Below are 27,481 nucleotides of genomic sequence, written 5' to 3' on the forward strand. Positions count from 1 at the left end.
CGTGGAGCTGGGACACTAACAGGCATCTCTGAGAGCGTGGGCACAGCCCAAGATCGAGAGAGAAAACAAAACCGAGAAGAACTAACAACGACGGGTGTGCGAGCGCCCACCGTTAGGCGTCTCGTCAGGGATTTGGGCGGTCACCTCAGTCCTCTTGGCCGTCGTCGTCGATGACATGATTACTTGCTTCCATTTTGCGGATGAGAAAACTGAGACTCAGAGAGGTGGCATGACTTGCCCCAGGTAGCGCCACCCCTGAGCCAGCCTGGAGCCCTCCATTTCACCTGGAACCTCTCAGTCAGTGATTTATTCTTTCCGCTCATTCAACCTGGGAGCATCCCCAGCAGTTCACCAGATGGCAGGATTGGAGGAGAAGGGAAAGGAGTGTGTTCTGGGCTGGACCCAGCCTCCCCTTTCATAATAAAAATGCTTCTTCCCTTGCATATTTGTTGTTCAAATTCCTCGGCCCTTCCAAGTTGCTGGAGGCGGGCACGGGGAAGGTGTGTGTGTACCGGTGCCAGAACTCTGAACCCCATTTCACAGGTGGAGAAATGGAGGCTGAGAGAGAGAAATGGCGCTCACTCAGGACATCAGGGGTGGAGGGGAGGGTACCACTAACTGTGGGGCAAATGTTGTATCTGCAGCACGCATCGCAGTACGTGGTTTTTGCATCAATAATAATGTACATCAGGCCCTGAGCATTTGACTTCCATGATCGCAGGACATCTTCACAACCTGAGGTTGGTGTTACAAACTGTTTCCATTTTGAGATAAGGAAACTGAAACTTAAGGGAAGTCATCCTAGGCAAAAGCTGGGATTCTGACACCAGACTGTCCCTCTTTAAGGCAAGGTTTGGGCCATATTAGCACATCACCGATATTTATATCAATCAGTTGCAAATTGACACCCCCCCTTGACCCCCCCCCCCCCCAAATTAGTAAACCAATGCTGCTTGCAGAAAGAGAAAGCAGCTGTAAAAATAAAAACTATGGCCAGCTGCCAAGAAAAAAAAAACAAAAGTAAAATGAATGCAATATTATAAAAGAGCATTTACTGAGAGCTGTCCAAAGCTCTAAGATAAGCAGGTATTAGAAGGGTTACCCCCAAGGGCCGGCCCGTGGCTCACTTGGGAGAGTGTGGTGCTGATAACACCAAGGCCACGGGTTCGGATCCCATATAGGGATGGCCGGTTTGCTCACTGGGTGAGCGCGGTGCTGACAACACCAAGTCAAGGGTTAAGATCCCCTTACCGGTCATCTTCTAAAGAAAGAAAAGTCTTTTTTGTTTCCACCCCATGATTCAGCTATTTAAGGTCCCATCCCTGCATCACCTAAAATATATCAAATGCCATCAGTGGGTTAATATAACACAGCGTTCCTCAGGCCCAGCCCAGAGCTTGGTCGGGTATGCAGTACAGTGAAACCGATACACCCCGAACGGAGGTTTTATTTTGTATCAGGTACTGTTATATCTCGTTCAAACAGTTCGGTATTATCATTGTCTTCATTCTGCAGATTAGAAATTGAGGTTCTGGAAGGTGAAGTTGCTGGCGCAGGGTCAGGCCGCAAGCGGTCCAGGTGGGATTCGAACTCTAAACGCAAAGGCAGAGAAAGGCTCCGTAGCCACAGCCACGCCCACACCGGGTCCGACTCAAAGGTCTAGGGCTCGCTGGAGGAAACGCGCATGCTCAGTGGGACTGCAGCGACACCTCCAGCCGCCAGGGGGAGCGCGCGCCATCCCTGCCTTTCTCGCCTGCGCCTCCCACGGTGGGTAGATATCCCAGAATTCCGTGCGGCGCCAGCTCTTCCGCCGCAGCAGCCATTGAAGAGCAGCAGGTAGGTGGTTTTCCCCGCGGCCGGGATCCGCCGCCATCCGGACTACCCGAGCTTTTGTGCCGGTTGGAGGATGGCTGGGTGCGGCGAGCGAGGCGGGGGATGCCGGGGCGCGGGGTTCCAGGCGGCGGGCACCGAGCCGGGACTGACCTCCGCCGCCTCTCCCCCCCGCTGTCCGCAGCCATGGCTCTGCGCTACCCTATGGCTGTGGGCCTCAACAAGGGCCACAAGGTGACCAAGAACGTGAGCAAGCCGAGGCACAGCCGACGGCGCGGGGTGAGTGCCGGGGGCCGCGGCGGGGAGGACGGTGGGAAGAGCCTTCCGGGCGGGCAGAGGGCACTGCTTGGGCAAAGGCTTCGGGCGAGGGGAGCTTCCGGAGCCACTGGGGCTTGAGTGGGAGGAAGGGAAGGCGCATCGGGCTCCGTCAACCCGTGCGATCGAGGCTGGGGCAGAGGGAGCGGTTTTGGGTTTTGAGGCTCGAGCAGGAGTTCGCCCGGTAGAACGGCGGCTGGCCCGAGGTTGGCATGCGGAGGGAAGAGAAGAGGCCTTGAATGAATTGAGGAATTTCAGGCTCAGGCTTGTTGGGGTTCCTGGGTTCCTTCGCTGATCAGGCAGCCCCGACTTCATGCGTGCCCCTCCAGTGCCCAGTGGGAGGGGGCTCCTGGCACGGGACCGTCTGGGTAAAGGGCCAGGAGGGTTCTGCCAGTGTTAAGACCGAGATGGGGGTCGGGGATTCACGCTTCCTCTGTACTCAGCACGGTAATAATCAGTTCTTACGACCACCCACGGAGGGGCTTGCCAGGCAAACAGGCCGGGTGAGAGGGACCTTAGTTACTCAGAGTGCCGGGAGGCCGAGACATGATCCTCCGTGGTCTGTCTCAGAAGTCTCAGCCTCCCCCACCCTGAGTGACGCCCTTCTCCTGTCCCTTAGTGCCTCACCAAGCATACAAAGTTCGTGCGAGACATGATCCGAGAGGTGTGTGGCTTTGCCCCATATGAGCGCCGCGCCATGGAGCTGCTCAAGGTCTCCAAGGACAAACGGGCCCTCAAGTTCATTAAGAAAAGGGTAGGTGGGTTGCCTGTGTTGGGAGGTGGGGACCAGGTGGGCTGCCAGTGGTGGGAGGTGGGGACCAGGTGGGAGTCAGGGGCTCAGGCTGATGGATGGGCCTTCCTTTCCCGGCAGGTGGGGACACACATCCGTGCCAAGAGGAAGCGAGAGGAGCTGAGCAATGTCCTGGCTGCCATGAGGAAAGCAGCTGCCAAGAAGGACTGAGCCCCCTCTCCCCTCTGCATAATAAAATCTTACAAAAACTCAATCTCTGTTTCAGTCCTGGCCTTGGGCAGGTGGGAGGGAGGGGACATTTAGTCTAGTGCGTTGCTGGGTATTCGCATCCTGAGGAGGCTGAAGTAGTACTTAGCCAGCCCCCTTCCCGGGGTAACGGGCACAGAGGCAAGCAGCCAAGCAGTACTGCAAATGGTTTTTAATCATAATTAAATAGTTCCTATGCACAAGACACAATGATTGAGCTGTAATTGAGGTCCCTGGGACCCAGACCACTTGGCTGAGCCTCCTGGTGGTTCGGCTGCAGGCCCAGGAGTCTGTCCCCAGTGTAGCGTCAGCCCATAATGGGCCTGTCCTCAGCAGCCAGCAGTGCCTGGGCTGCTCTCAGCGCTCCACGGCCAAGGCCTCGACCTCGACCTGCTCCTCGGGGAATGCGATGTCGAAGATCTCGCGGTAATGCTCCACGAAGTGCACCTCCAGGCCCTCCGTGATGAAAGCAGCCAGATCATAGAAGTCCTTCTTGTTCTCAGCTGGGAGAACGATGCATGTCACCCCAGCGCGCTTGGCCTAAGAGGGAGTTCCAAGTCAGCTCAGGGCTGGGCCTGGAGGAAGGCAGCAGATATGCTCCCAGAGGGAAAGTGTCACTGGGAACTGTTGTGGTGCGTGCTCAGAGTCCACTGCCATCCCCATCTCAGGTGGGGAACTTGAAGCTCAAGGTAATGCTCCAATAACTTGGGAGCAGGAGCCCTGCCTGGGCCTCTTCCCGGACTCCTGCCACCCAGCCCCCCCAGCCTGTGTCTTCCAAGTCTGAATGTGTAGGGAAAACAGTTCTGCAGGCTTCTAGATTAATCACAGCAGCCACAGCTTTACATTCAGAGGTCCTGCTCCTCAAGGACATGGGAGTTGAACATTGAATACAACTAAAAACGTAACCAACACTTTTCCAGACTTACTGGACATCCTGCCCTACCCGTGCAGTGGCCAGCGTGGCTAAGCCTACCTAAGTCAGGTTCTATCCCTCCTCTGCCCACAGCCTTCCATGGCTCTTACCTTCCTTGGGGTAAAAGCCCAAGTCTTCCCTGTGGCCCACAGAGGGCCCTGCACGACCTGCCTCCCTTTCTCCTCAAGCCATACAGGCCTTGTCCAAAGCAGGCACAGTCCCACCGCAGCCTGTGTACTGCTCTCCGTAAGCCTGGACTCCACCCCTTACAGGACAGGGGTCCCATTCGTCACCATGTGCTAGAGCAGCAGCTCCAGGGGCCCAGCACATCGTGACTCCCTGGACCTCTCACTACCACCGCCATTTTATTTGGGCAGCTAGCCGGTTTGGGGACCTGAACCCTGGACCTTGGTGTTATCAGTACCAACTAAGGTAACTAGCCAGCCCTTACCACCATTTTAAAAACCGAGGTCCAGAGAGGCAGCCGTGGGCTCCAGGGTCCACGCCTAGAAGTCCCCAGCATGAGATGGTCCCCAGCCACTCCTCCCCCTGGCCCATAACTGGCCCTCCCATCAGACTGCCCACTCCCCACCACTTTGTAGGTACTTGGTGGGTGTGTTCAGGTCCAAGGTGGGATGGGAAGGTGAGAGGTGGGGAGGGGCAGAGGACCTGGCTGGAGGAGGCCAGCCCCTGGAGAGCGGATTCTGGGCTCTTCACCCACCAACAATACCCCCACACCCGCCAGCCTGCACCCACGGCTCTCAGTTGTAAGAAGCAAGAGACCCCACTCCTACCCTCCAGGGCTGAGTCCCACTGGCATGGAGATGGAGACTCCTTTGGGAGGTTCTTAAACATTCTCCAAAGTCTCAAAAAGGCTGAAAACTGTTGAGCGGGCAGGAAGGGTAGGGCAGCCTTGGGTCCAATCCCTTTCCCACCCTGAGCCTCACTCTCCTCATCTGTAAAATGGGCTTGTTACTCTTACCCCACCCATCTGTGAGGCTTAAACACAGCAGATGTGGTGCGGAAGGTGGCCCATAACCTGTCTGCGGGGTGGGAGGGGCAGACACTCACCGCAATGGTCTTCTCCTTGATGCCTCCGACGGGCAGGATCTTGCCGGTGAGAGAGACCTCGCCAGTCATGGCCAGGTTCTGCCGCACCGGCCGGTCCATGGCCAGGGAGAGCAGGGCAGTGACGATGGTGCAGCCAGCGCTCGGGCCGTCCTTGGGGGTGGCACCCTTGAGGGGGAGAGGCAGGTGGGTAGGTGGCCGGCTGCCGGGGTGTGGTGGGCAGTGCCCAGGGAGAGGGCTCACCTCAGGCACATGCAAGTGGATGTGCGAGGTCACCAGGTATTCATTGGTGGGGTCGCGCAGCATCAGGAAGGCCCTGGCGAAGGTGTAGGCGATGCGGGCACTCTCCTTCATCACCTCCCCCAGCTGGCCTGTCACCTCCAGACTGCCATCCTTGTCCCCCTTGGTTTCCTTCTCTGGTGGCCGCCTCGGGGACGTCTCGACAAACATCGTGGAGCCTCCTGGGAGATGAGGGGAACCTGTGAAGCCTGGGGGGCCTCTGACCCCCAATCAGGTGCTACCCCCACTCCTCATGGCCCACCCTCATCCTTCCTGTCCAGCACCCTTGCTGTCCCCACAGCCATCTCCTGGGGCAACAGATTCCAGCTGCAGGGACTGTGTCTATATAAGCAAACCAAAGCTGGCCTCTGCCTTCATTTCCCAGCAGGACAGCACTGTGAGCCCAGAGCCCAGCACTGCTAAGTATAGCCCGAGTGCATAGACCCCCAGCCGTTTTCTGCCTGGTGCTGTGCAGGCCACAGCACTGCACCCCACGGCTGCCAGCCACAGCTACCACACACCCTAGGCAGCTGCTACCCCCAGACCGCTGGGACCCAAGACTCCCCATCATGCTGTGAGGGACACACGAGCCCCCTCCCAACCCCACATGGTGTCTCTGGATGTCTTCTGCTGTGAGGCCTTACCCCTGCCCCTCACCTGTATACCTGTCAAGGTGTCACCCAAATAAACTTGTTGGGTGCTACTGCCACGGTGCATGTGGGCACATCTTTTCCCTAGGTCAGCCCAAATCCCTTGTACTTGCTACACACCACCCATCATCTGGGAGGCTGTTCAGAGCCATCTACAACTCACAGCACAGCTGCGGGAGGTGGCACGTGCTGGCCAGCACAGGGATCTGAGCCTTTGACCTTGGCGTTAGCAGCCCCATGCTCTAACCTGCTAACGTGTGCTTGTTCTTGGGTAGAAGCAAGTGGCGTTAGATCCTCTCAGTGTGACGACCGAAAGGACAGGGGAGGACCAGACACAAAACCACTAGAGCCGCTCACCCATGGCGGTCCAGGCCAGCCCCATGACCACACCAGGCGGTGTCACGTCGTACATGCGCTCCACTGTGAAGATGGGCTTCCCTACGAAGTCCTGCAGGTTCTCGGGCGTCACCTCCACGGCCTCAGCCTCGCCGCTGACAATCTTGTAGGCTGACTTCCGCAACACCTGGGGTGGGCAGGTGCAGCGAGGTGGCCAGGTGGGTGAGGGCCGGGCACAGGAACAGTGCATGGAGGGACAGGGCTGCCACTCACCTTCTCCACCTGCTTCTGCAGGTTGCGAACACCGCTCTCCCGGCAGTACTGCTTGATAAGAAGGGTCAGCACGTCCGACGACAGCTTGGCCTTGCTCTCGTCCAGGCCACACAGGGATCGGGCCTGGGGCACCAGGTACCGCTGCAGCAGGGAGTGTGCAGCTGTCAGGGGCTGGCCCTCTAAGGACCCCTGGGCCAGGGAACCAATGCCTTGATATGGACAAGCTCAGAAAAACTTAAACCTGCACCTGTACTTCGCTTTTTGTTTTGTGCCTGTATTTTTGCTTTTTGTTTTGCTTTTGTAACACTGACCGCCTTTTGTATCCCCTTAGCCCCTGCCGCGTGGATTCTGAGAAAACAAAACCTAAAGCCTCAGAAGAATGTAACCTATATAACCCTTTGCAAGCCTGAAGTCGGGGCTCAGACTTTGGAATGTGAACTCTGGGCCCGCCGGTGTAATAAATCTGAGTTCTCCAACACTCCGAGTGACGCTGGGTTTCTTGGCAGTCTGTCCTGTCCCCCTAGCCTGGCACAGACTCCCTGACTGCACAAGTGAGATCAACATGGTGAACCGAGGCCCTGCCCAGCTGGAGCTCCCGTCCCTGTGGGCGAGCAGTGCCAGAGCATGGGGAGGAAGCCCAAGGTAGACAGGGTGTCGGGAAGGCTGCTCCAGGAGGAGACACCTCAGCTGCAACATGAAGAGTGAGGAACTGGGGACTGGCAGGCATATGTGGGCAGAGCTCGGTTGGCTCCAGGGGTGAGCACAGGACCTGCAGACTTGACCTCTTCACCCGACTGCCACGGCCCTACTGCCTCCCCATACTCCTGATGCCCTAGGCCTCTGTGCTTGCTCTATTCTCTGCCTGGATCCTCTTCCTGCCCTGCCCATCACTGTAGATGCCACTTCCTCCCCTGCCCTGCATGTATTCTAGATGCCACCTACTCCAGGAAGGCCACCCTCATGCCCCGGGCTTACCCCACGTAAAGGCTGAGGGCCCATGTGGTAGCTGGTAGGTTATGTGGCCATTACCCTCAGCAGATGGGGACCGGTTTGGGAGGATCCAGGGTCCCCAACAACCCAGCCCCACTCCTGCCAGACAGTCCTGAGCTCTGACTGCACAGCTGAGAGTGCTGGAGATGCAGGGATGGACACGGACGGACACACACACACACACACAGCCCACCACTTGACAACTGACACTAGGGCTGGTCTTGGAGCCTCAAGGAGTCCCCATGCTCTTCCCGCCTTCTCCTCGAGGGTCTGAAGGAAGCCCACCCAACCCTGCATTCTCCCCTGCAGCTGCAAACAGAGGACGTGGCAGGGAGGCCCCTGCAGCCACCTCAGCCATGGCCTTTTCCTGCCCTGCCACCCCCAGGAACTGAAAGCTGTCTTTGGGACTAGATCCCTCAGGGGACTCAAGGCTGCTGTCAGGGGCTGCAAAGGGGCTCAACTCTTCTCAGAAAAGCAAGCACAAGACCCCTCTGGAATAGAACCCTGCAGTCCCCTCACTGAAAGTGCCTCTGCACTGTGTTCTTCCGGGCAGGACTCACAGCTCTAACCCAATTTGGGGCTGGTAACGACACCACCCATACCTGGGCACCGGGAGGGTGAGGACCCAACTGTACCAGGGAGGTGGTGTCCATCTAGAAAGCGGGGATGGGGCCCCTCCACAGAGGCAGCTGCGAGGCTTGGGGAACCCGAGTGTGCAAAGGTTTTAATCTTGGGCCATAGAACCTGAGACAGGATGGTGTCGTTCGCAGCACCTGTTCCCAGGTATCTTTGGTTTTTCTTTTAAGCCTCATCTACTTCTCCTGGAACACATCACACTACACTAGGCTGGCAGACCCTGCGCTCATCAGTCTGTCTGTCTGGAACGGGAACTGTGTAGGGAGGCAGGGATACTGCAGACGTCAGTGCTGGCACACTGGGCACGCTGTGGGTGCTTAGGTGCTTCCTGAGCCTGAGCAGGGTTCCCCTGCTCCCCAGGCCTGCGACAGCAGCGTGGGTCAGCCTCACCTCTGCGATGGCCAGCTTCTCCTGCGCCACGTAGCCGGACACGTTGATCATCTCCATGCGGTCCCTCAATGGCTCGGGGATGGTCTCGGTGACATTGGCTGTGCAGATGAACAGCACCTGCGGCCGGTGGCAAGGTGGTGAGGGCTGGGCGGTCGCCCCTCCCTGCCGAGCCCAGGCCCCCGGGCAGGCGGGACATGCACCTTGGACAAGTCCACAGGCACATCCAGGTAGTGGTCCAGGAAGTTGGCATTCTGCTCTGGATCCAGCAGCTCTAGGAGCGCCGATGAGGGGTCACCCTGGTAACCCCGGCCGATCTTGTCCACCTGGGGCAGCAGAAGACAGGTGGCATGGGCGCCCTGGCCCTCTCCCCGTACTCCTCGCAGGGAGACCAGGGGGTTGCGGCCTCAGAGGGGCGGCTGTGGGCAGAAGAATCCCTCCCCTTGTCATCAGAGCCAGCTGAGGCCACCCATGGTGACTTGGGCTTCATCTCTAACATGGACTTGCAGGGTCAGGGCTGCCTGGAGCTCTGGACTAGGAAGGCCCAGGGACCACGTCTGACCCGAGGAAGAGTGGTAGGGTCGGTCAGCCTCATTGACACAGCTGCTGTGGGGCAAGGGGCCCATGGCTGCCCCTCCCCACCCGCACCTCGTCTATCAGGACCAGGGGGTTCTCAGTCTTGGTCTTCTTCAGGCACTGGATGATCTTCCCAGGCATGGCACCCACGTAGGTCCGCCTGCAGGAGAGGGCACAGCGGGTCGGCGGCTCACTCGGGAGCCCCAGCACCCACATGCTGGGCTCTGCCAGGAAGACTGTAGGCCCCCAGCCTGCCATGTGCTTGCCAGGGCTGCTCAGAAGAGGCAGCAAGCGAATCCATGTCGTGGCCACATGGAGTCCTGACACATGCTAGTGGCCACAGACTCTGGTCACCCCAACTTGCCTTATGCTCATAAGAATTGGGGGTGCTGACATTCCCTCCCAAATCAGGTTCCAATCCACAGCCAGGTCTCCCTTAGTCCCACCCTCAGCTGGCACCTGCTACCCAGACGGTGAAACCCATCTGTGTTCCTCCACCCAACAGAGGGGGGCTGGGCCCAGGCAGACGCAGGTGGAAGCCCCCCGGCTCCTCATGAAGGACAGTAGGCATGGCCCGGCCTAAAGGGCCACACGTCACCAGAAGTGCACAAGGAGCCCGGCCTGAGGCCTGGCCACAGCCAGCCCCTCCTCTCAGGAGTGCTTGCTGACAAGCTACGTGCTGTGCCCAGCAGAGTCGCCTGGTACTCGGCAGGGACAAACCAGACCTGAGTCCCGTGCTTGTGCACTGAGGCCCAACTGGGCAGACAGACCATAAACAAGGCAGAGGATTCACGAGATAGGAAAACTTTATATATGCTACCCCCCAAAAAGAAGTAGGGAGTGTGGAATGCCACTGGTAGGGGGAAGGTCTGTGGCATTTAAGCTTGTGGGTGGGTGGGAAGTGTCAAAAAACATCTTAGGGAGAGGCCCTGAGCAAAGATGAGGAGGGAGCCACATTGGTGTCTGAAGGAACAGCATGCCAGGCACAGAGAACAGCATGTGCAAAGGTCCTGGGGCAGGACTGAGCCTGGCATGTGGGAGGAACAGTGAGGAGGCCCATGTGACTGGAGCAGAGTGAGCGAGAGGGAGAGGGAGGTGGGGAGGGAACGGCGCAGGTTGTACAGGGCCTTGTGGACCGTGGAGAAGACTTGAGCTTTTACCCTGAGGGAGGTGGGAGCCATGGAGGTCTGTGGGCAGAGGAAGGTCTCTCTGCTGTTTACCAGTATGAACCACTTTACCCCAGCAGTCAGTCTCTTGTCCTTGCTCTTGACCTGGACCATGGTCAGCACAGAACGCTGGCCTGCACCAGCCCTCCTAAGCCCTCTCCCCGATGACTCACCCCCAACAGCAGAGGCCGCCCAGGCTAATTTAGAAACCATGCCAAGGTCTCTCCTCACCCCAGTGAATGGTCCTTCCCTGCAGCTCCTGGACATTCCCCAAAGCAGGGGCTGTGGGGACTTGCCTTAAACCATGTGCCCAGGAAGTGGCCCAACTCAGCCTCCCTTGGCACTGGTTCCTCCTCCTCCATCCTGCTGCTCCTTCTACCTCAAGCCCCGCCTCCTCCAGTTCCTCCCCCCAGGCTTTGGGCAGGGGAGGTCAGCAGGAGCGACTACCCATGCGGCACTCAAGACAGAGGAGTGGCAGGGGCTGCACCAGACCAGGGTGCCCTCCCTGCCCAGTGGGTCACCCACCAGCCCCGATTTTTAGAGAAGCCAGAAATGTTACTTCCAAACACAGACTTAAATCTTTAAACTCTATGTAAGATGGACACAGGTGGTGATCTCAGAACAGACACTCGATACTTGTGACTCTGCAAGGATGCAGCTTTGCTTTTCAAAGAACCACTGTCTACAGAGGCCCCATGTGGCGGAAAGCCCCGGGGGACAGCAACACGCCCACTGCCCTCCCAAAGGCCCAGGCAGCACAAAGACATTAGACACAGAGGTTCCAGGCCCTACATTGGGCCTGAGCCAGAGCCTGATCAGGGAGGAGAGAAACCAGACAGGCGCCAGAGTTTCTCTGATGTAAACAGCACCATTCTCACTGGGGAGACCATCTCACCCCCACTCTAGACCACAGGATTCAGGGAGGCCGACCCCACCCCTGGTGCTGGGGTGGGGCAAACGGCCCAGCCGAAGCCAGCCTAGAACCCTAGCCAGAGTGCTGCAGCAGCTGAGGGGCTGGGACATAAGTTAGATCTACCAGGGCCTCTTGCCGACATGCCCTCCCAGGGTGGAGATGTGGATTCTCCTGCCAGTGGTGTTTGAGCGCCTGGATTTAGCCAGGCCTGAAGTCTGTATGCTGCCTGGACTTCTCAGTTACTTCCTCCAGCATGAGCGGAGTTTGTTGACCACAACCCAGTCATTCTAATCTGCATCGGAGCCACCATAGAGAAGAATGCAGCTGGACAGGAGTGTGGAGTATACTAACATTTATAAAGCAAATGTGTTTCACAGGGCCTAGCTTCCAAAGCCCTGTAGTTTCAGGTTTAGCCTAACTTTTTAAAATTACATATGGAAATGTTAAGCTTGCAAAAGACAGGAAACTTTCTCCAGGCTAGCAGCCTAACTTTTTAAAATTACATATGGAAATGTTAAGCTTGCAAAAGACAGGAAACTTTCTCTAGGCTAGCGTCTCTGTTGTAGATAAAGAATTGTAACACAGCAAAATCATTGGCTCAAGGACAGATGTCCTTGGTGCAGGTTAACCTAAAGTTACTTGATTGTTATATAAACATACTGAGGAAATTGCTGTAGGAAGAGACAGTATTTGCTAAGAACAAGCTTTTGTTGGTAAATTGACTTAACCTTTTGCAAATTGCATTATGGAATGTCACTTTGTTATTTCACTGATGTTACCAGCTTCTATTATTAAACTATACTTAGCCATAACTCTACCTATAGTTCCTTTTCTGTAACTTTCTGGCCCAGAGAATAAATACTGAGAAAGAACCCCAGTTCAGGGTTATTTTTCCAAGGTGGAATGCCTCTCTCTTGAGGGATCCTGGAAAATTAACCCCTTTGGGGGGCTTCTCACTGACCCAGAAGAAATAGGCTTTGAGTAATCCTTTGCGTCTCCATCACCCAGGGGCAGGGAGGTGACAAAGAGAGTGCAACACAGGAAGGCTGAGGCAAAAGGAGAGAGGGCTGTCCTACCTGTGCCCTTTGATCTCGGCCACGTCAGTCATGCCTCCGACGCTGAAGCGGAAGTACTCGCGGTTCAGGGCACGGGCGATGGAGCGGGCGATGCTGGTTTTGCCCACGCCAGGGGGCCCATAGAAGCAGAGGATCTTGCCCTGGGTGGAGCCGCGGAGCTGGCTCACAGCGATGAACTCCTGTGGGCAGAGGGGGGCTCAGCGGCACTCGGGCTGGCTGCCCCCAAGATACCGGCTCCTGCACTCCAGAGGAAGGTGCCCTGGCCGGGGGAGCCGGGGCATGGAGCTCACCCCCTGCATGCTGCCTCTCAGACATCTGGGGCTGCGTGGAGGGACCGGGCTTGCCCCGGGGGGAGCTGTCATTTGCCACATGGAGGGACAACCTGTGGCAATGGGACGACTAGGTGCCAGAAGACTGTGGGTGCCCAGGAGCACCATGCCCATGTGGCACCCCCACACGTTGGATCACAGTGTGTTCTCCCTGACCCATGGCCCACCCACCCTCAGCCAGATGCCTCGGGCCTGGTTCTCTGCCCCCAGGCTCCCTGCTGCTCTGCCTGGTTTCTGTGGTCTCAAGTGCAATTTTGATCCCACCTGGTAAACCATAAGTCCCCAATGGCGCGGCAGGCTGGCCTGGGGTCACAGGCTGCTCCTACTGTCCTGAGCCACTGGTTTCTGTGGTCTCAAGTGCAATTTTGATCCCACCTGGTAAACCATAAGTCCCCAATGGTGCGGCAGGCTGGCCTGGGGTCACAGGCTGCTCCTACTGTCCTGAGCCGCTCCAAAGCCAGCCCCTCCACCCCTCACCCCTTCCTTTTCCCCTGCTGGCCCCCACCAGCACCCCAGACCCACAAACTCACCTGGGGGCTGCTCTGAGTCATTGACCCACAGCACAGGGCAATCCTGGGCCCCAGGCCCACCAGCCATATGTAGATCCAGATTATTACAGACCCTGCCCCTCAGTCCCCACTCTGGGTGCACTGACCATGTGCCTGGTCGGTGGGGAGGGTTGGCGAGTTAGGACCTCAAGGTCCCCGTAGGGGCACAGTGGGCCTCACCAGGATGCGCTTCTTGACGTCCTCCATACCATAGTGGTCCTCCTCCAGCACCGCCCGGGCCCGGGCCAGGTCCAGGTTCTCATCACTGTACTTGCCCCAGGGGATGGATGTGAGCCAGTCCAGGTAATTGCGGGTGACGCTGCCACAGAACAGACGAGCACTGGTGAGCAGGACGCTCATACCGCCTGGGCTGTGAAACTCAAGCACTGGGCCCGCTAGGCCTCTGCATGGACGCTGTCAAGAGCAGCGCAACTTGGCAGGTGGGGTGGGACACTACTTTGAAAAGGCACCTTGGCAGGGACCACACCCCAAGATTCTCGCACCCAATATGAACACCCTGTGTCTTGGCAAAGCACCAGGCACAGTGAGGGGAGGGAATGGCCCAAGGTCAGGGTCTGATACTTGTCAGCAGAGCAGAGACCTGCTGACCTGCTTGTCCCGTGCTGTCCAGGGCTGAGCCAGCACCAACACAGAGGGGCCAGGCTTAGAAAAGAGGAGAAAACCAGACCCAGGGCATATTGGGAAACTGAGGTCAGGTGCACTGCCAAGGGAGCGACGATGCAAGTTGGGAGGGTACCCCAGACTGATCCAGGAGCTGGGAACTGGGCACCTGTGGACGGCAGCCATCACAGACCTGGAGCCAGTCAGCAGGGGCTGCTGGGGGAGAAGAAGGGGGACTTAGGGGACAAGGAAGCGGACCACCACAGAGGACACCAGATGGCCTGTTATCAGGCACTGGGGCGACTTGGGAATATGCTGCCACCAAGCTCACACTCTGGCATACAAGATGCACTGGAAGAGGCCAGCACGGCTGGATCTCACAGAGCCTGCGGGGTCACACAGTGGGTGGATTTTACTTTAGGGACACACAAAGTCCCTGCAGAAAGGACTTTAATGGGCAACAACACAACCAGATTCATGGCTGTAAAGTCACCTCAGACTGTTTTGCAGAGAATGTTCTAGGCTGGGGGCAGCTGGGGGCCTCACCTTGGTGAGATGTGGCACCAAGGGCGGTGGGCAGTGCCCAGGGAGGGGCCAACAGCCCCCCAGGCGACCACAGTGGGCTTGTCCCCAGCACCTAATGATAGAACCAGCCACGCAGACCCGCTCAGCTCCTGGGAGGCAGGGAGCTGTCTTGTTCTGCAAGATAAGGCCTGGCCCAAGCAGGCACTTCCACAAGCCCCGAGGGAAGCTGAAGTGCCTGTGGGGGGGAGAGAAAGACCCCCAAAATGTCTATGTCCTAATCCTCAGAACCCATGAATGTCACCTCGCACGGCAAAAGGGACTCTGCAGATGGGACTGAATTAAAGACTGAGATGTAAGACCACCTTGGATTACCCGGGGGCCCAGGGTCCTCATAAGAGGGAGCACAAGGGCCAGCGGCAGAGAGAGACTGGAGGACGGTGTGCTGCCGGGTTTGCAGACGGAGGAAGGGGCCACGTGCCAAGGGCTGTGGGCGCCTCCAGGAGCTGGGAAAGGAGGAAATGGGTCCTCCCCTGGAGCCCCAAGAGGAGCCAGCCCTGCTCACACTTAAAATGAGGACTTCTGCCCTCCAGAGCTGTAGGAGGACAGTGATGCTCTGAGGCATTAAACTTAACGGTACTCTATGGCAGCAACAACAGGAAGCTCATCCACTGCCCAAGGAAGAGAACTCACTTGGGCATCTTTGGAATGGAAGCCTTTGAAGGAAACCTGCGCCTCCCGGGGTCCTGGTGGAAAGAGGCTTCAGCGCCCCTCTGGACACTCTGACCCAAGGGAGGGTCCTGGCCCAGTAGCTAGAAGAAAGAAACTCAGGGCTAGGTGTTCCAGTTCCCCTCAAGTTTCCTTCTACGGCTATCCCAGGGCCTGGCCAGACCTGCTGCTGGGCCCCAGGGACCTGCCCTGCCTAGAGTTGTCCAGGAAATGGTCAGATCGTTTCTTTCAGGGCTGGTGTCCAGCAGGCTGGATGTAGGTACAGACAAAAGAATCCCACAGGGACATGAGCCCCTCAGCCCAAGCCCCAGGGCAGCCATCTGACTCACAGCCAGCATGCATGGGGAAATGACCACTAGGAAGGCCAGGGCTGCAGGAAGACACGGTCGTTTCCTGGCTGACTCTCAAAGCAGCAAGGCCAGGGAGACAGACGCAAGGAGTGTCGTTGGGGTGATGGCTCTTGAGTCTCCTGGTTAGAGCATTGGCTTAGAGCCAGGCGTCCCTGGGCTCAGATCCCTCTCACCATCTACCAGCTCAGAAGCTCTAGTCACTGGCCCAAAGACTCAATTTAGTGTGTGTAAAATGGAGGTGACAACAGCACGTTCTGCCCAGGGGTGACTTAGCTGATACACACCAATCACCTGCCACAACAAGAATGTGCTGCACGGACCCCACCCAGGCCCCTGGCTTGCCCAGGGCTGGGGAACAGAAGGGGTCCCCTGTGAGGGCTGGCCCGCATCCACAGGGGCCCCACGCAGTGCTCACTTGAACTCTGAGGAGTGGTTGTCCAGCAGGCCCAGCTTGCTCAGCTCCTCGTCAACGACCTCCATGACGTGCTTGGGGACCACCAGCTCCTTCAGCCGCTCCCGGAACTTCTCCTCGATGGCGTCCTTATCCTCCTTCTCCAGGCCCAGCTCCTTCTTGATGATCTTCAGCTGCTCTTGCAGGAGGTACTTGCGGTGGGTCTGTTTGATTTTCTCCTCCACCTGACAGGGCCAAGAAGCCACTGCTCAGCCCAGGGTGTCCAAGCCTCAGCTTCCCCAGGACTCAGAAAAGAAACCCAGGGCACAAAGCCTCCAATTCCTTCCTTCTTTTTTTTTTTCCCCGACAGCTGGCCAGTAAAGGGATCCGAACCCTTGACCTTGGTGTTATCAGCACCATGCTCTAACCAACTGAGCTAACCGGCCAGCTCCAACACTGATTCCCACGGGGAGGAAGTTATTTCCTTTTCAGTCCCAATTATGACAAGAGAAAGGCTCAACTTGATGCTAGCACATCCCCAACACTTCTCTAACAGGCGCCGACCTTTGAATAGAAGAGACAGCATGACGCAGGCTCAGGGCCCAGTACTACCAACGGATCGGCCTAAACTGCCCCCTGTTGTGTTCTGTCACATGTGTTTGGAGAGCTGCCTTTTACTGATAACCCACTGTTCTAGGTTTCCCAATTAAAGATGGGATGTGAATTTCTCCTGAAATACAACTAAGTGAAAGAAGCGAGTCAAATCTGAAAAAACGGCACTGCTGCTAAGTAACTGGCAATGCAGGCAGGTCACAGATTTGCCCAAAATCAAGAAGGTGGCCTCAAGTGGTGGAGTGACTGGTTTCTAATTTCCAGCACCGTCCCCAGGATCACCAAGGCAGAGAAATCCTCTCCCTTGACACAGGACAGCCTTGAGACCTGTCCACTCTGGGCTCATCGCACTGGGTCCAGTGTGACGTTTCCTCCATTTAACACAGAGTCTCACAGCTCAGATACCAGCAACTGACTGCACAGTGCCCTCGAGGTGGACACATCTGGACTTGCTGTAGCAGGCTCCTGCTGACGCCATCTCTCCAGGGAGCCCATCCCGAGAGTGGCTGTGCCGCCCGCCCCGCTTACCTCCCGCCCCAGGCGCTGCTGCAGCTTGCTCAGCTCAAACTCCTTCTTCAGGAGGGACAAGGACTTATACAGTCGCTTGGGGATCTGCCGGGAGAGGGAGAACGTGAGAGGATGGTCAGAAGTCAGCATCTGTCTGTGCAGGGGTGAGGGTGTTGGGGAGATGGGTACCCCAAGAGCTGCTCCTGGGAGCAGCCTGGCCACACCTCACCAAGCAAGAGAGGCATGCCCCCTCCAACCCAACAAGGCCAGTTCTGGAAACACATTCTACAGATAAGCTTCCATAGGCCCACAAGCTGTGCGGGCAAGGACATTCCCAGAAATGCTGTTCACAACAGCAAGAGATGAGCGGATACCCAACCCAAAGGACCTGACTCAACAAACGATGGGCACCACCCAGGGGAACGCTATGAAGCCACTAAAAAGAACACGGGAGATAGATGTGAAATTATCTAGAGTCAAGGACAAGCGGCCAGGCTGCATGGCTGCAGGACCAGCACAACACGGGCACGGATGGGGCACGGGCGGGAAGGGTGGGCCCAACTCACACTGGTCTCCTCCAGGACGTCCTGCAGCTCGTGGGACTCGGCTCCGGTCAGGGCGGCGCCCATGTCACTCAGGTAGATGGGGTTATCCACCACCCTCTGGCCAGCCTGCATCATCTGCAGCACCGACTCTCTGCAAGGGACAGAGGGACCCAGGCCTTAGCATCCTATTCCCTAGTAGCTCTGGGCAAGCCAGCTCTGCTACCCAAGCCTCATCAAGTTCAGGGCTAACAGGGTCTTCCAATCTTGGAGTCTAGAGATTCACACCCCCATCCCAAGACGCCATCCCTTGCCAGCAGATGAGTTACCCTACCCCTCAGCCTTCATGAGATTACCTCCCTCCTCCCGCAGCTGAGGACCACAAAAGCTTCTGGCCAAATCCAGGCACTTACTAGCAGGAAGAGAGCAAAAAATCTGGGCCTGGTCAGCCAGGCCTGGGGCCTTCTATTCAGCCCTCACCCTCAGGGGGAAGCGGCTCCTCCTGCACAGGGCTGTCCCTGGACCACAAATCCTTTCCCACCCACCCCCTCACCCCCGCCAGGTTTCCTGTCAGGATGAAAGCTGAAGAGAACTGCCTGCCGACTCCACTGCAGAAAGAACCATAGACAGGCCTAGCCTGCCCCTGGGGCCACCAGCTGTGCACTGGGGAGACCCACCTGTAGAGAGGGTTCAGGGCGATGATGTCCCGGATGGTTTTCACGATCTCGGCGGTCAGGGCCTGGCAAGTGGGAAGCCACAGTGGGTCACTGGGGCTTGACCATGCCCCAGCCTGTGGGGGGTATGGCCCCGGGAGCCCCTCCCACCTGGCCCTGGCCAAGGACAGCTTTGGAGACCAAGGAGTGGAGCCCAAATGCACCAGTCACAGGGACACAGGACCAAGAGAGTAAAAACTAGAACCAAAGCCTGTCTCCTTAGACCACTCTGAGCCTTGTCCTTAGAACAAAACTTTTTTTTTTTTAAAGACAGGCCAGCCAGGAGTCCGCAGCACACATACTCCAGCAGCGAGCACCCTGTCGCTCAGAGGTCCTCCTAGTCCTTCTAATCACAGTGCTGATGAGTTTAGTTGTTCATCTTTCTTCTGCTATGAAAGCCTCAAAGAACCTCTAACACTGGGCTGCCCAATACAGCACAGATACTGGTAGGTATTTAAATTTTTATTTTGGAGGGCAGCTGGCCAGTACAGGGATCGAACGCTGGACCTTGGTGTGCTATTTCAATTTAAATGTGTTAAAATTAAATAAAATTTTACATCCCGTTTCTCAGTCGCACCAGTTGTTATTTCAAGTGCTCAGCAGACACCAGAGACTAATGGTGCAGAATTACAGAATGTCCCCATCCGGGTGCTGATTGCAAGGGTCCCATGCAGCTTGTGGTGACCAGGACTGCTCGCCCAGCCAGTGGCCAACGCAGCCAAGCCCCTTGCAGCGCCAATGGCAGACATCACCAATTGATTCTGGTACTTGTTCCCACCAAGCTCAGCAGCAGCCCCAGAATCCTCAACACAGGGCCACAGCCAACGGCAACCAATCAAAGATCAGACCATAGTTATTGGCTCTGCCTGGCCTGTGTCCCCTCCTCAGGGAGGAGGCCAACACTGGGCACACACATAAGGAGCCAATACATTCCAGGCCTTCAATTATCTTTGCTAATCATTCCTACCCACAAGAAAGCAGGCAGGCCACTGCCACCAGAGCCTGCCTACCTCCATCTCAAAAGCTGGCTCAATATGCCACAAGGAAGGCAGGACAGCCTAGGTTTGGGGGTCAGGTTGCCAAAGGCTGTTTCTTTCTTGCCTTGTAGCTATGGGTCTCCTGCTCCCCTCTGCCACCTCCCAGGCTTGATGGGAAGGAGCTGGGATGGAATGTGCTTTGGCAACAGCTGGAGGCCTCTGCACAGTGCACAGAGGCTGGGGCTGGACCTGGGTTCAAATCCTGCCTCCTACCCGAGCAGCTACAGGCCCCAGAGTATTTCCTTTGCCCGTTTCAACGCAGTTCTCCCCAGGACTTTTGGGAGAAAATGCACGCTATTCATTCCACAAGAATCTGAGTTTTAGAAATGCCAAACCCTTCCTGAGTGTGAGGCTCAAGGTCACAGGTGACTGTCCTTTGGGAGCCCCAAGAACATGACAAGCATGTTGACCTACTTTCACCTCCTCTGTGACCTGGAAGTCTTCGTGGACAACGTTCTCCACTTCCACCATGAGCACCTGGGTGGGGGCTGCGGCGGGCTCCATCACCATCTCCATCTGGCGTCTGGCACGCAGTTCGTCCTCCGCCTCCTTCTTGCCCCGCTTCGGCTTCCTCCGTGCCTTCTCTTTATTCTCAGTTTCTGGCTCCTCTGGCTCCACCTCTAGCTGTCTGTTGATGTGAACCCTGAAGATGGGAGCAAGGCAGGGGTGAAGCCACTAAGGCTGGAAAGTGCCCTGCCACTGGCCAAGGCCTCTCACTGGCTCCACCTCTAGCTGTCTGTTGATGTGAACCCTGAAGATGGGAGCAAGGCAGGGGTGAGGCCACTAAGGCTGGAAAGTGCCCTGCCACTGGCCAAGGCCTCTCAGGGGGCCTCTCAACTGAGCAGTGCAGGAAGTACAGGAGCCACTGGGGCAGGGTGGCTACTGGGTCCTCGAGCAGGAGACTGAGCTGCTTTCTCCAAGCCCTGCAACCAGGTAGGTTCGTGCAATCCCCATGTCCCATGCCAACGCCCCACTGTCCTCCACAATTGTTCCAAGTGTCACGGATAAGCCGCGGTACTGAGCTCCAGGGCCTCCTATCACAAGCTATGTCACAAGCTCGGCCGAGCTCCAGCCATCTCTGGAGCTCTGCTGGCCCCACCCCCCATCTCGAACTTATCACAAAGTGGCTCTATCCCATTTTTCACTTCCGGTCTCAATATGAAGGATGCCTTCTCCAAGAGGCCCTCCCTGACCACCACATGGAGGTGGCCCCACCTACCTAAACATCTATCACACTGACCACCCCCACCCATATTCAGCTGCGACCTCATTGCTTCCATCTTGGGTCCTCCCCCTTTGGGGCAGTGGGCTCCATAAGGCAGCCCGTTTCTCTGTACCAGTGCCTGGCAGACACCAGAACCTCTGTTAGATTTTGAATGACAACAGGCCATCCCACTTCTTAGTTCTCTCCTCTGCCACCCAGGATGATGACTCGGTGCCTGGCTGACATGGGCACCTGACCATCCATGAGACAGGCAGAGAGGAGGAGGCTGGGACTGGGTAGGTCCCGGGCAGACCTAGCCTCAGGAGTCAGCAGGCCTTGTTCTGTAAGGCACCTTGTGGGTCAGCAGGACAGCTAGTGAATGCTTAGTAGCTGCCCCTGTCTTTTTTGATTGCATCTTATTATGCTCCCTCTGACTGGTAGATCCGTCCAGGAGATGAAGGAGGGGGCCTTGTCCCCACAAGAGACCCCAGTGTGAGCAGATAAAGAAGGGCCTGTAGGCTCAGAGCAGCAGGAACGCCACCAGGACTTTTCACAGAATCAACGCCTGGCACAGGCCATTTCCCAAGTGTGCCTGGAAGCACTGCCCGGCTGATACAAGAAAAAGGCCCTGTGAGAACAAAGGAGGGAGGACTCTAGACTCAACAAACTCCAGGGAGCATCTCCCACGAGGGGCTTTCCAGAACCTTTGCCACGTTAAGGACTTGTGAACCTGAAATGTTTCCTGCGTGTATGTGACCACAGGACTATCTGAGGAGCATTTTGGAGGACCCAATGTTCCTTGGAACATACCTAGAAAGCTGTTAGCTGATCCAGTAAGAGCTTCAACCCTAAGCTGGTCCTGTAGACTTTTCTTATATACATAGTTATTTTTGGTGGCTGGCATAATTATGACCCAATTCTTTTTTTTACCTTTTCATCTGGTCATTACAGAGATCTAAACCCTTGACCTTGGTGTTACAAGGTGGCGCTCTAACCAACTGAGCCAACTGACCAGCCCTGACTTCTCTTAATTTATAGTAACAGCACAAGGGGTTAAACTGGGCTTACAAACGTTGCACATGGCCCTTCCGCAGGATGGAGGTAGAAACTGCGCAGACTGACAAGTAAATATACCTGCTTGAGGGAGAAACCAAACACTGCTAGGCTGTATATACAGCATGATCTGCTGGAAGATGCAGATACAGGCATGTGGAGGGAAACCACAGCCAACTGGTGACAGCGCACACCCAGAGATGGGACTGGAGGCAACCCGCTACTTTCTGAGAAGGGAGGGACCCATATGTGATGCGTCTCTTTCCCGTCCCTGGCTCTGGCCTCACTGCTGGTGACACAGCTGCTGACAGAGGTCACTGCTGGCACCTAGGGCTCTCTTCCCACCTGGCCTCACAAGCCCTGCCCCCACATACCAGTGCCCCACGGTAGCTGGCCCACACACCTTCTGTGTCCCATGATGATCATGCGCAACTTGTCCCCTAGGTCCTGCATCTCGTGGATTTGGGCAAACGTCCCCGTGTGGTAGATCTCATCCAGGCTCTCGACCACATCGGACTCGTTGCTAGGGGAGAGGAACACACATGCACTGATACTCAGTGGGATGTCTCAGCTGGGAGGGAAGAGGGAGAGAAAAGAAATGCCCCTACCGGCTACTACTGAAAACTGAGCTTCCACAGGTGCTCCAGAGCCTAGCAGAGCCAGGTCACGGCTGTTGCCAGCGGGGACAGCACACAGGAGGACACTCCTTGCTAGGAGGGCACTCCTTGCTAAGTCAGCCATGAGGCTGGGGCCCAGATGGGACTTTGATTCTCTTCACTCTCCTATGACAGAGCCTGCTTAGGACCCATGCACCTTCCAACTTGGAAATGGCATTAATTTCCACCTGGAGTCACGATTTCCGCCCGACTTGCTCTACTTTGAAGTAGCCTCACAGGTGCATTTTAACACTAAGGGTGCTCGAGGTTAATGTTCCCCCATCTTCACCATGCGTGAAGTTTAGTGCCGTGAGCTACCAGCCAATTCCTCAACCCAGACTAACACGGTAGTCCAGTCTTCCTGGCTCTTGGCCTAGTCCCCTGGACGAGGTTCCTTTGTTTCTTTTAGGTCAAGGGTCAAAGGTCCAAATTAATCTACAAAGTGGGATTTGTGGCAACTTCAACAAAGGAATGAAGGAAAAATGACACTTACTTGTCATCCCTCTTTAGAAAGACGCCGACATAAGGCTGGGCAAGACGGACTTTCCTTCTTAGCAGCTCAACCAACTTCTTATTTTTAACCTAGCATGACAATGACCCCAAAGTGAAATGCAGGCTAGGTTTGCTAGCTGACATTCTGACAGCAGCTCTACTGTTTCCTAGATTATTCTCTGGGGACATGCTAACCTGATCCAGGACACTAATCAACATGGTCCAAGAACCCCTGAACCAAAAAAAAAAAGGCAGGGTGGCAGTGGAAAATAAGTGAAGCAGCATTAACAACAGCAAGCCTTAGCTCTTTCCTATATGCTAACCTGATCCAGGACACTAATCAACATGGTCCAAGAACCCCTGAACCAAAAAAAAAAGGACAGGGTGGCAGTGGAAAATAAGTGAAGCAGCATTAACAACAGCAAGCCTTAGCTCTTTCCTACTGCCTAAAGAAAATTCAAAGCAAACAGCCAGAACCAAGAAATTGATTTAACATTCAGTTTCACAAACTGTTTCAGTGGCAAAATGTCTTGGTATGAAAATCAAAACCATTCTGCTTTTATTCATTTTATTTTTTTGTGGCTGGCCAGTATGGGGATCTGAACCCTTGACCCTGGTGTTATAAGGCTGTGCTATACCCAAATGAGCTAACTGGCCAGCACCATTCTGCTTTTATTACTGTCAGGACAACACTAAAGATGCATAATTCAAACCCCACAGACTGATAATTCCCTCTACTTTTCATTAAAACTATTTCCTGATCATATCCATACGCTATTCACTGATGATCAAAACCTCCAGGATCTCAGCACATTCTCAACGTCATTTCAATGGCACGTTCTGGGCTCATAATGTCTTCTAGGAAACATCTGATGAAGCAAGGAGCACAGATGTCCTCAGGCTCACCTGATTTCTTTCTAGCCTGTGTTAGTTCCCAGGCCAGACCTTGATTAAACTTAATGGCCCTCAAATTTTGGCAGGCATCACAATTACCTGGAGGACTTGCCTCACCCTTGGAGGTTCTGATTCAGGAAGTCTGGGGTGGGGCCTGGGAATGTGCATTTCAAACAAGCTCCCAGGTGATGCTGATGCTGCTGGTCCAGGGACCACACTTTGAGACAGTGTTTTCACTCACTCCCTAACAGGGGATCTTAACTTGTGGGCTGGAAATTCCTGACACTACGGAAGTACTTTTTCTGGGAAGAAAGTCTGTGACATCCAACAGGACCGTACATGACTCACCAAAAATGAAGAGCCTTTGTTCTACACTCAGAGGCCACTAAGCTACTAGAGCAGATTAGCCACACAATCAGTGTTAACCAGAAAATCAAGAGTAAACAGAGCTTTGCTAACTAGGTCAGAAACAGAGTCCCAAAGAAGGTGCCCCCCAATTTTTCCTCTGCCAAAAGCTGACTGCTGTATCCTCAGCACCTGTCTCTCCCCTGCCCCCGCCCCCATCACTTTTTGCTACACAAAGTAACACCAACAGAAATACAGTGAGTACCAAATGCTATCTACAGCGACTCATTTAACCCTCTGGCCAGCTACAGGTGGGCAGACAGAACTCTCGGAAGAATCACCTCTGCTCAGGTGCTGGGAGCAAGGGACATCTGTCACTTTGCAGGGCTCAGAGAACCAGACCTGGTGAAAAGTCCTGGCCCTAGGAGCCAGGGAGAGTAAAAAGGACTGCTGGGGGTGGGGTCAAGGATGGGAAAAAGCCTCCAGGGCAAGGTTATGAAATGTCTGAAGCGCACCAAGTTGTTACTGAAGCATACTAAGCACCAGGCAGGATTCTAAATTCTTTAGACATATGACTATATTTAACTCCCACCACAGCTCTGAGAAAAAAGGTACTACTATTATGTCCATTGCACACATGAGAAAATGGAGGTCCAGAGGAATAACTTACTGAAGGTTATGAAGATAGGGGTAGTGGAGTCAGAATATGACTCCACAGAGTCTGGATCTGGGGCCTGCACTAGTAACCACTACTCAACATCAAAGAAGGGCCACAGAAGGGTAGTTCAGACACACACAATCAGCAGTTTGGGAGAAGAGGTGGAGAAGGGCTCTGTCTGTCCCCTCCGTACTATCCTTTTCCCTTTCAAGGGATCCTTGAGATTTATCTAGCAGAGTCTGGAGTGTTAGAGGAGAGGCTGGAGGGTGAACACAGAGGCTGACTCACTGTATGACCTTGCTTAGACAGTTAACAGATAAACTTTGTCCTCCATGGACGCCAGTTTCCACATCGGTTTGAAGAAAACAAAGAAGAGGGGGTGGGGATAGCATTTGGGTCCTTCCTACTTCTAAAAGTTCAAGTTTCTTGCACTAATTGCTTTCTTTCTATTACATCACCCTCATCCCCATTCCTCCCAACCCCCAAGACTCTTGGTCTGAAAAGATCTTATTTGTTTAGTGTCTCTTCCACCAGAACATACGTTCCAGGGCTGGCCCGTGGCTCACTTGGGAGAGTGTGGTGCTGATAACACCAAGGCCAGGGGGTTGGATCCCTATATAGGGATGGCCGGTTGGCTCACTGGGTGAGCGTGGTGCTGACAACACCAAGTCAAGGGTTAAGATCCCCTTACCGGTCATCTTTAAGAAAAAAAAGAACATACGTTCCTTAGGCCAGGGACTGTGTCTGACCAGTTCACTACTGTATTCTCAGAGTCTGCTACATGGTAGGAGGTCAAGAGCACGCTGCTGAATGAATAAATGATGTCCTCCTTCCTCCTAAGCCTCTTGTACCATCCCTTACTCTATTATTCCCGGTGGTAATTATTGCCTTCTAACAATATAACTTAGTTATTAATCTTGTTTATTGCCTCTCATTCTACTAGAATGTAAGCTCCAAAAGCAGAAATTTTTGTCAGTCTTGTTCACTGTCATATCCCCAGCATCTAGAACCGCATCTGGTACATAGTAAGCAGTCAAGAAATACTTGTTAAAGGAATGAATCTTGATCTCAAAGGGGCTCGCAACCAGAGGGCAGAGTTGCAAAACATTTACCAAGTAAGCAGAAAAATAACGGAGTCGCAGTACTGCTCTGGTTCCTCCAGCCCAGGACTTCTATGACCGGGACTTTAAGCGGGAGGAATTTGGCTCATGGTCACCAAGCTGGTGTTAAGTAGACAAGGATTGGAACACCGGCCCTTGAGAAACTTCGTGTCTGAAAAAGTTGCGAGGCACGAGGGCGCTAAGTGATCCCTCGGTCCAACCCGCTGCTTGCAAAGGTGGGGAAACTGAGGTAGAGGTGGGGACTCTCATTACCTCAATAATCTTGATAAAACGCGGGAACACCGGGTTGCGGGTAATGGCGATGAGCGGCAGGTGCGGGAACACGTCCGGGATCGTCATGGGCGTGACGGCCAGTAGCGGCCGCCGCAGCGCCCAACACCGCGCCGCTCCCCACAGCCGCACGTAGCCTGTGCCCGTCGCCATAGCCGGGCCATACTGGCGGCGCACTGGACTCACGTCATTTCCGCTCGCCGGGCTCGAGCGCACGTGACGCTAGACACGGGCCTCCAACCGTAGGGGGCGTGGCCAGAGACAAGGGGCGTGACTTAGAGGAGGGCGGAAGCGGTGCCTGCGCTAGCGGAGAGGCGGGGTTGGAGCTTCTCGTCACCTCCATTTTTTCCGGATTCCCAGCCAGCGCGCTCAAGGCCCCTTCGAGTCACGTGGAAGATCATGGGCACAGGCCATAGCGCTCGTACAAAGAATTGGCGTTGCTGCAGGCGCAGCTTTTGGGAACTTGTGGACAGCTTTGCACTAATACTTACGCGCGCCAGTGACATGCGCACGTTCAGGCCCTGGGGCGCGTAGTGGTGGGCGGATTCCGGCTTCCCGGGAGAAGTCGTGCGCACGCGCAAACTGTAGACTACACGCGGGTAGGTGTGTGCGCCTGCTCAGGCTCTGGGGCTCATTGGTGCGCATGCTCAGGCTCTAGTCTGCGCATTCCCGGACTGTACAGCGACTCCTGCGGCGGTTAAGGCGCGGTGTTGGCGGCGGGTGCTCACGCGAGATGCTGGTGTTGATGCTGGTGGTGGCGGCTACGGGGCTCTGCCCGTCGGCCAGAGCTCAGCCGCTGTGCGGGTGGGGCTGCCCTCCTGGGGCTGGGGTGCTGCCCGGGGTCGGGAGGGGCTGGTTCATCTTCGAGCTGAGGCTTGCTCCCCAACGTCACCGAGGACGTCACTTCTCGGTTTCCCCTTTAGGAATCGGTCTCAATACCTCCCTTTCTCCCGCCCCAGCCCACCCTACCCTCTCAGCCCATCACCGAGGCCTCCCGTTGCTACTCCACAACGTTGGCCTGATTCCGACCCTTTCAGGCCACCCCCACCGCCTCCACCCTGGACTTTGCCCTCCTGTCCATTGCAGCGAGAGGAATCATTTAGAGATGAATCTGACCTCGTCAGTGCCTTTCGTCATTGCTTTACCTGGTTCTCCGAGGCACCCAGAATAAAACCCAAGTCCATCGCACGATGTGGTCCAGGGTTTCTCAACAGCAGGGCTGCTGACAATTTGGGGCTGGATAATTTTCTGTGGTGGGGGCTGTCCTGTGCATTTTGCCACGTTTTCCACCCACCAGATGCTAGCAACGTCCGCCAGGCTTGACAATCACTCAAAAATGTCTCTAGGCGTTGCCAAGTATCCCCTGCGGGTCTGAAAATCACTAGCCTGACCCCTGGATTGCTGTGTTCCCACCAGGCCATCCTCGGTTCAGACTTGGTGCTTGTTTTTTCCTCTCCCTTCCATACTTGGCTTCCAGATTTC

General features: G+C 55.6%; 3 protein-coding genes and 1 non-coding gene across 4 annotated transcripts in view; 2 read left to right on the top strand and 2 right to left on the bottom strand.

Moving 5' to 3' along the window:
• The window catches only part of HSD11B1L (hydroxysteroid (11-beta) dehydrogenase 1-like), a 7,194-nt gene extending 5,531 nt beyond the window's left edge, over positions 1-1,663 (top strand). The window contains exons 6-7 of the mRNA XM_008573067.1: positions 847-851; positions 1,516-1,663. Coding sequence (XP_008571289.1) covers positions 847-851; positions 1,516-1,663 — 153 coding nt within the window. The remainder of the gene's footprint in view (positions 1-846; positions 852-1,515) is intronic.
• Positions 1,664-1,730: 67 nt separating this feature from the next.
• On the top strand, positions 1,731-3,149 carry RPL36 (ribosomal protein L36). The gene is made up of 4 exons (XM_008573058.1): positions 1,731-1,836; positions 2,015-2,109; positions 2,765-2,899; positions 3,017-3,149. Exons 2-4 carry the CDS (start codon positions 2,017-2,019, stop codon positions 3,104-3,106), a joined length of 318 nt encoding a protein of 105 aa, XP_008571280.1. The 5' UTR covers positions 1,731-1,836; positions 2,015-2,016; the 3' UTR covers positions 3,107-3,149.
• Positions 3,150-3,299: 150 nt separating this feature from the next.
• LONP1 (lon peptidase 1, mitochondrial) lies at positions 3,300-26,083 on the bottom strand. The gene is made up of 18 exons (XM_008573059.1): positions 25,982-26,083; positions 22,713-22,801; positions 21,967-22,086; positions 19,721-19,949; positions 18,234-18,295; positions 17,581-17,710; positions 17,036-17,119; positions 15,920-16,140; positions 13,463-13,601; positions 12,406-12,584; positions 9,323-9,410; positions 8,878-9,000; positions 8,678-8,794; positions 6,662-6,802; positions 6,410-6,575; positions 5,367-5,584; positions 5,127-5,291; positions 3,300-3,682 (listed from the first exon to the last, which is right to left on the bottom strand). Exons 1-18 carry the CDS (start codon positions 26,066-26,068, stop codon positions 3,500-3,502), a joined length of 2,541 nt encoding a protein of 846 aa, XP_008571281.1. The 5' UTR covers positions 26,069-26,083; the 3' UTR covers positions 3,300-3,499.
• Positions 16,267-16,341, bottom strand: TRNAI-GAU. Its single transcript has one exon. It is a non-coding gene; the product is annotated as a tRNA-Ile (tRNA).
• Positions 26,084-27,481: the final 1,398 nt, after the last annotated feature.

This window comes from Galeopterus variegatus, unplaced genomic scaffold (assembly GCF_000696425.1).
Source record: "Galeopterus variegatus unplaced genomic scaffold, G_variegatus-3.0.2 Scaffold870, whole genome shotgun sequence".
Classification (NCBI taxonomy): Eukaryota; Metazoa; Chordata; class Mammalia; order Dermoptera; family Cynocephalidae; genus Galeopterus; species Galeopterus variegatus.

Coding starts and splice junctions, on each gene's coding strand:
- RPL36 (XM_008573058.1), top strand. CDS start 2,017: ATGGCTCTGCGCTACCCTATGGCTGTGGGCCTCAACAAGGGCCACAAG. Junction 2,110..2,764: donor GGCACAGCCGACGGCGCGGG/GTGAGTGCCGGG, acceptor CCTGTCCCTTAG/TGCCTCACCAAGCATACAAA. Junction 2,900..3,016: donor TCAAGTTCATTAAGAAAAGG/GTAGGTGGGTTG, acceptor CTTTCCCGGCAG/GTGGGGACACACATCCGTGC.
- LONP1 (XM_008573059.1), bottom strand. CDS start 26,068: ATGACGATCCCGGACGTGTTCCCGCACCTGCCGCTCATCGCCATTACC. Junction 22,087..22,712: donor TTTCTAAAGAGGGATGACAA/GTAAGTGTCATT, acceptor CCTCTCCCCTAG/CAACGAGTCCGATGTGGTCG. Junction 5,292..5,366: donor TCCACTTGCATGTGCCTGAG/GTGAGCCCTCTC, acceptor CTCCCCCTCAAG/GGTGCCACCCCCAAGGACGG.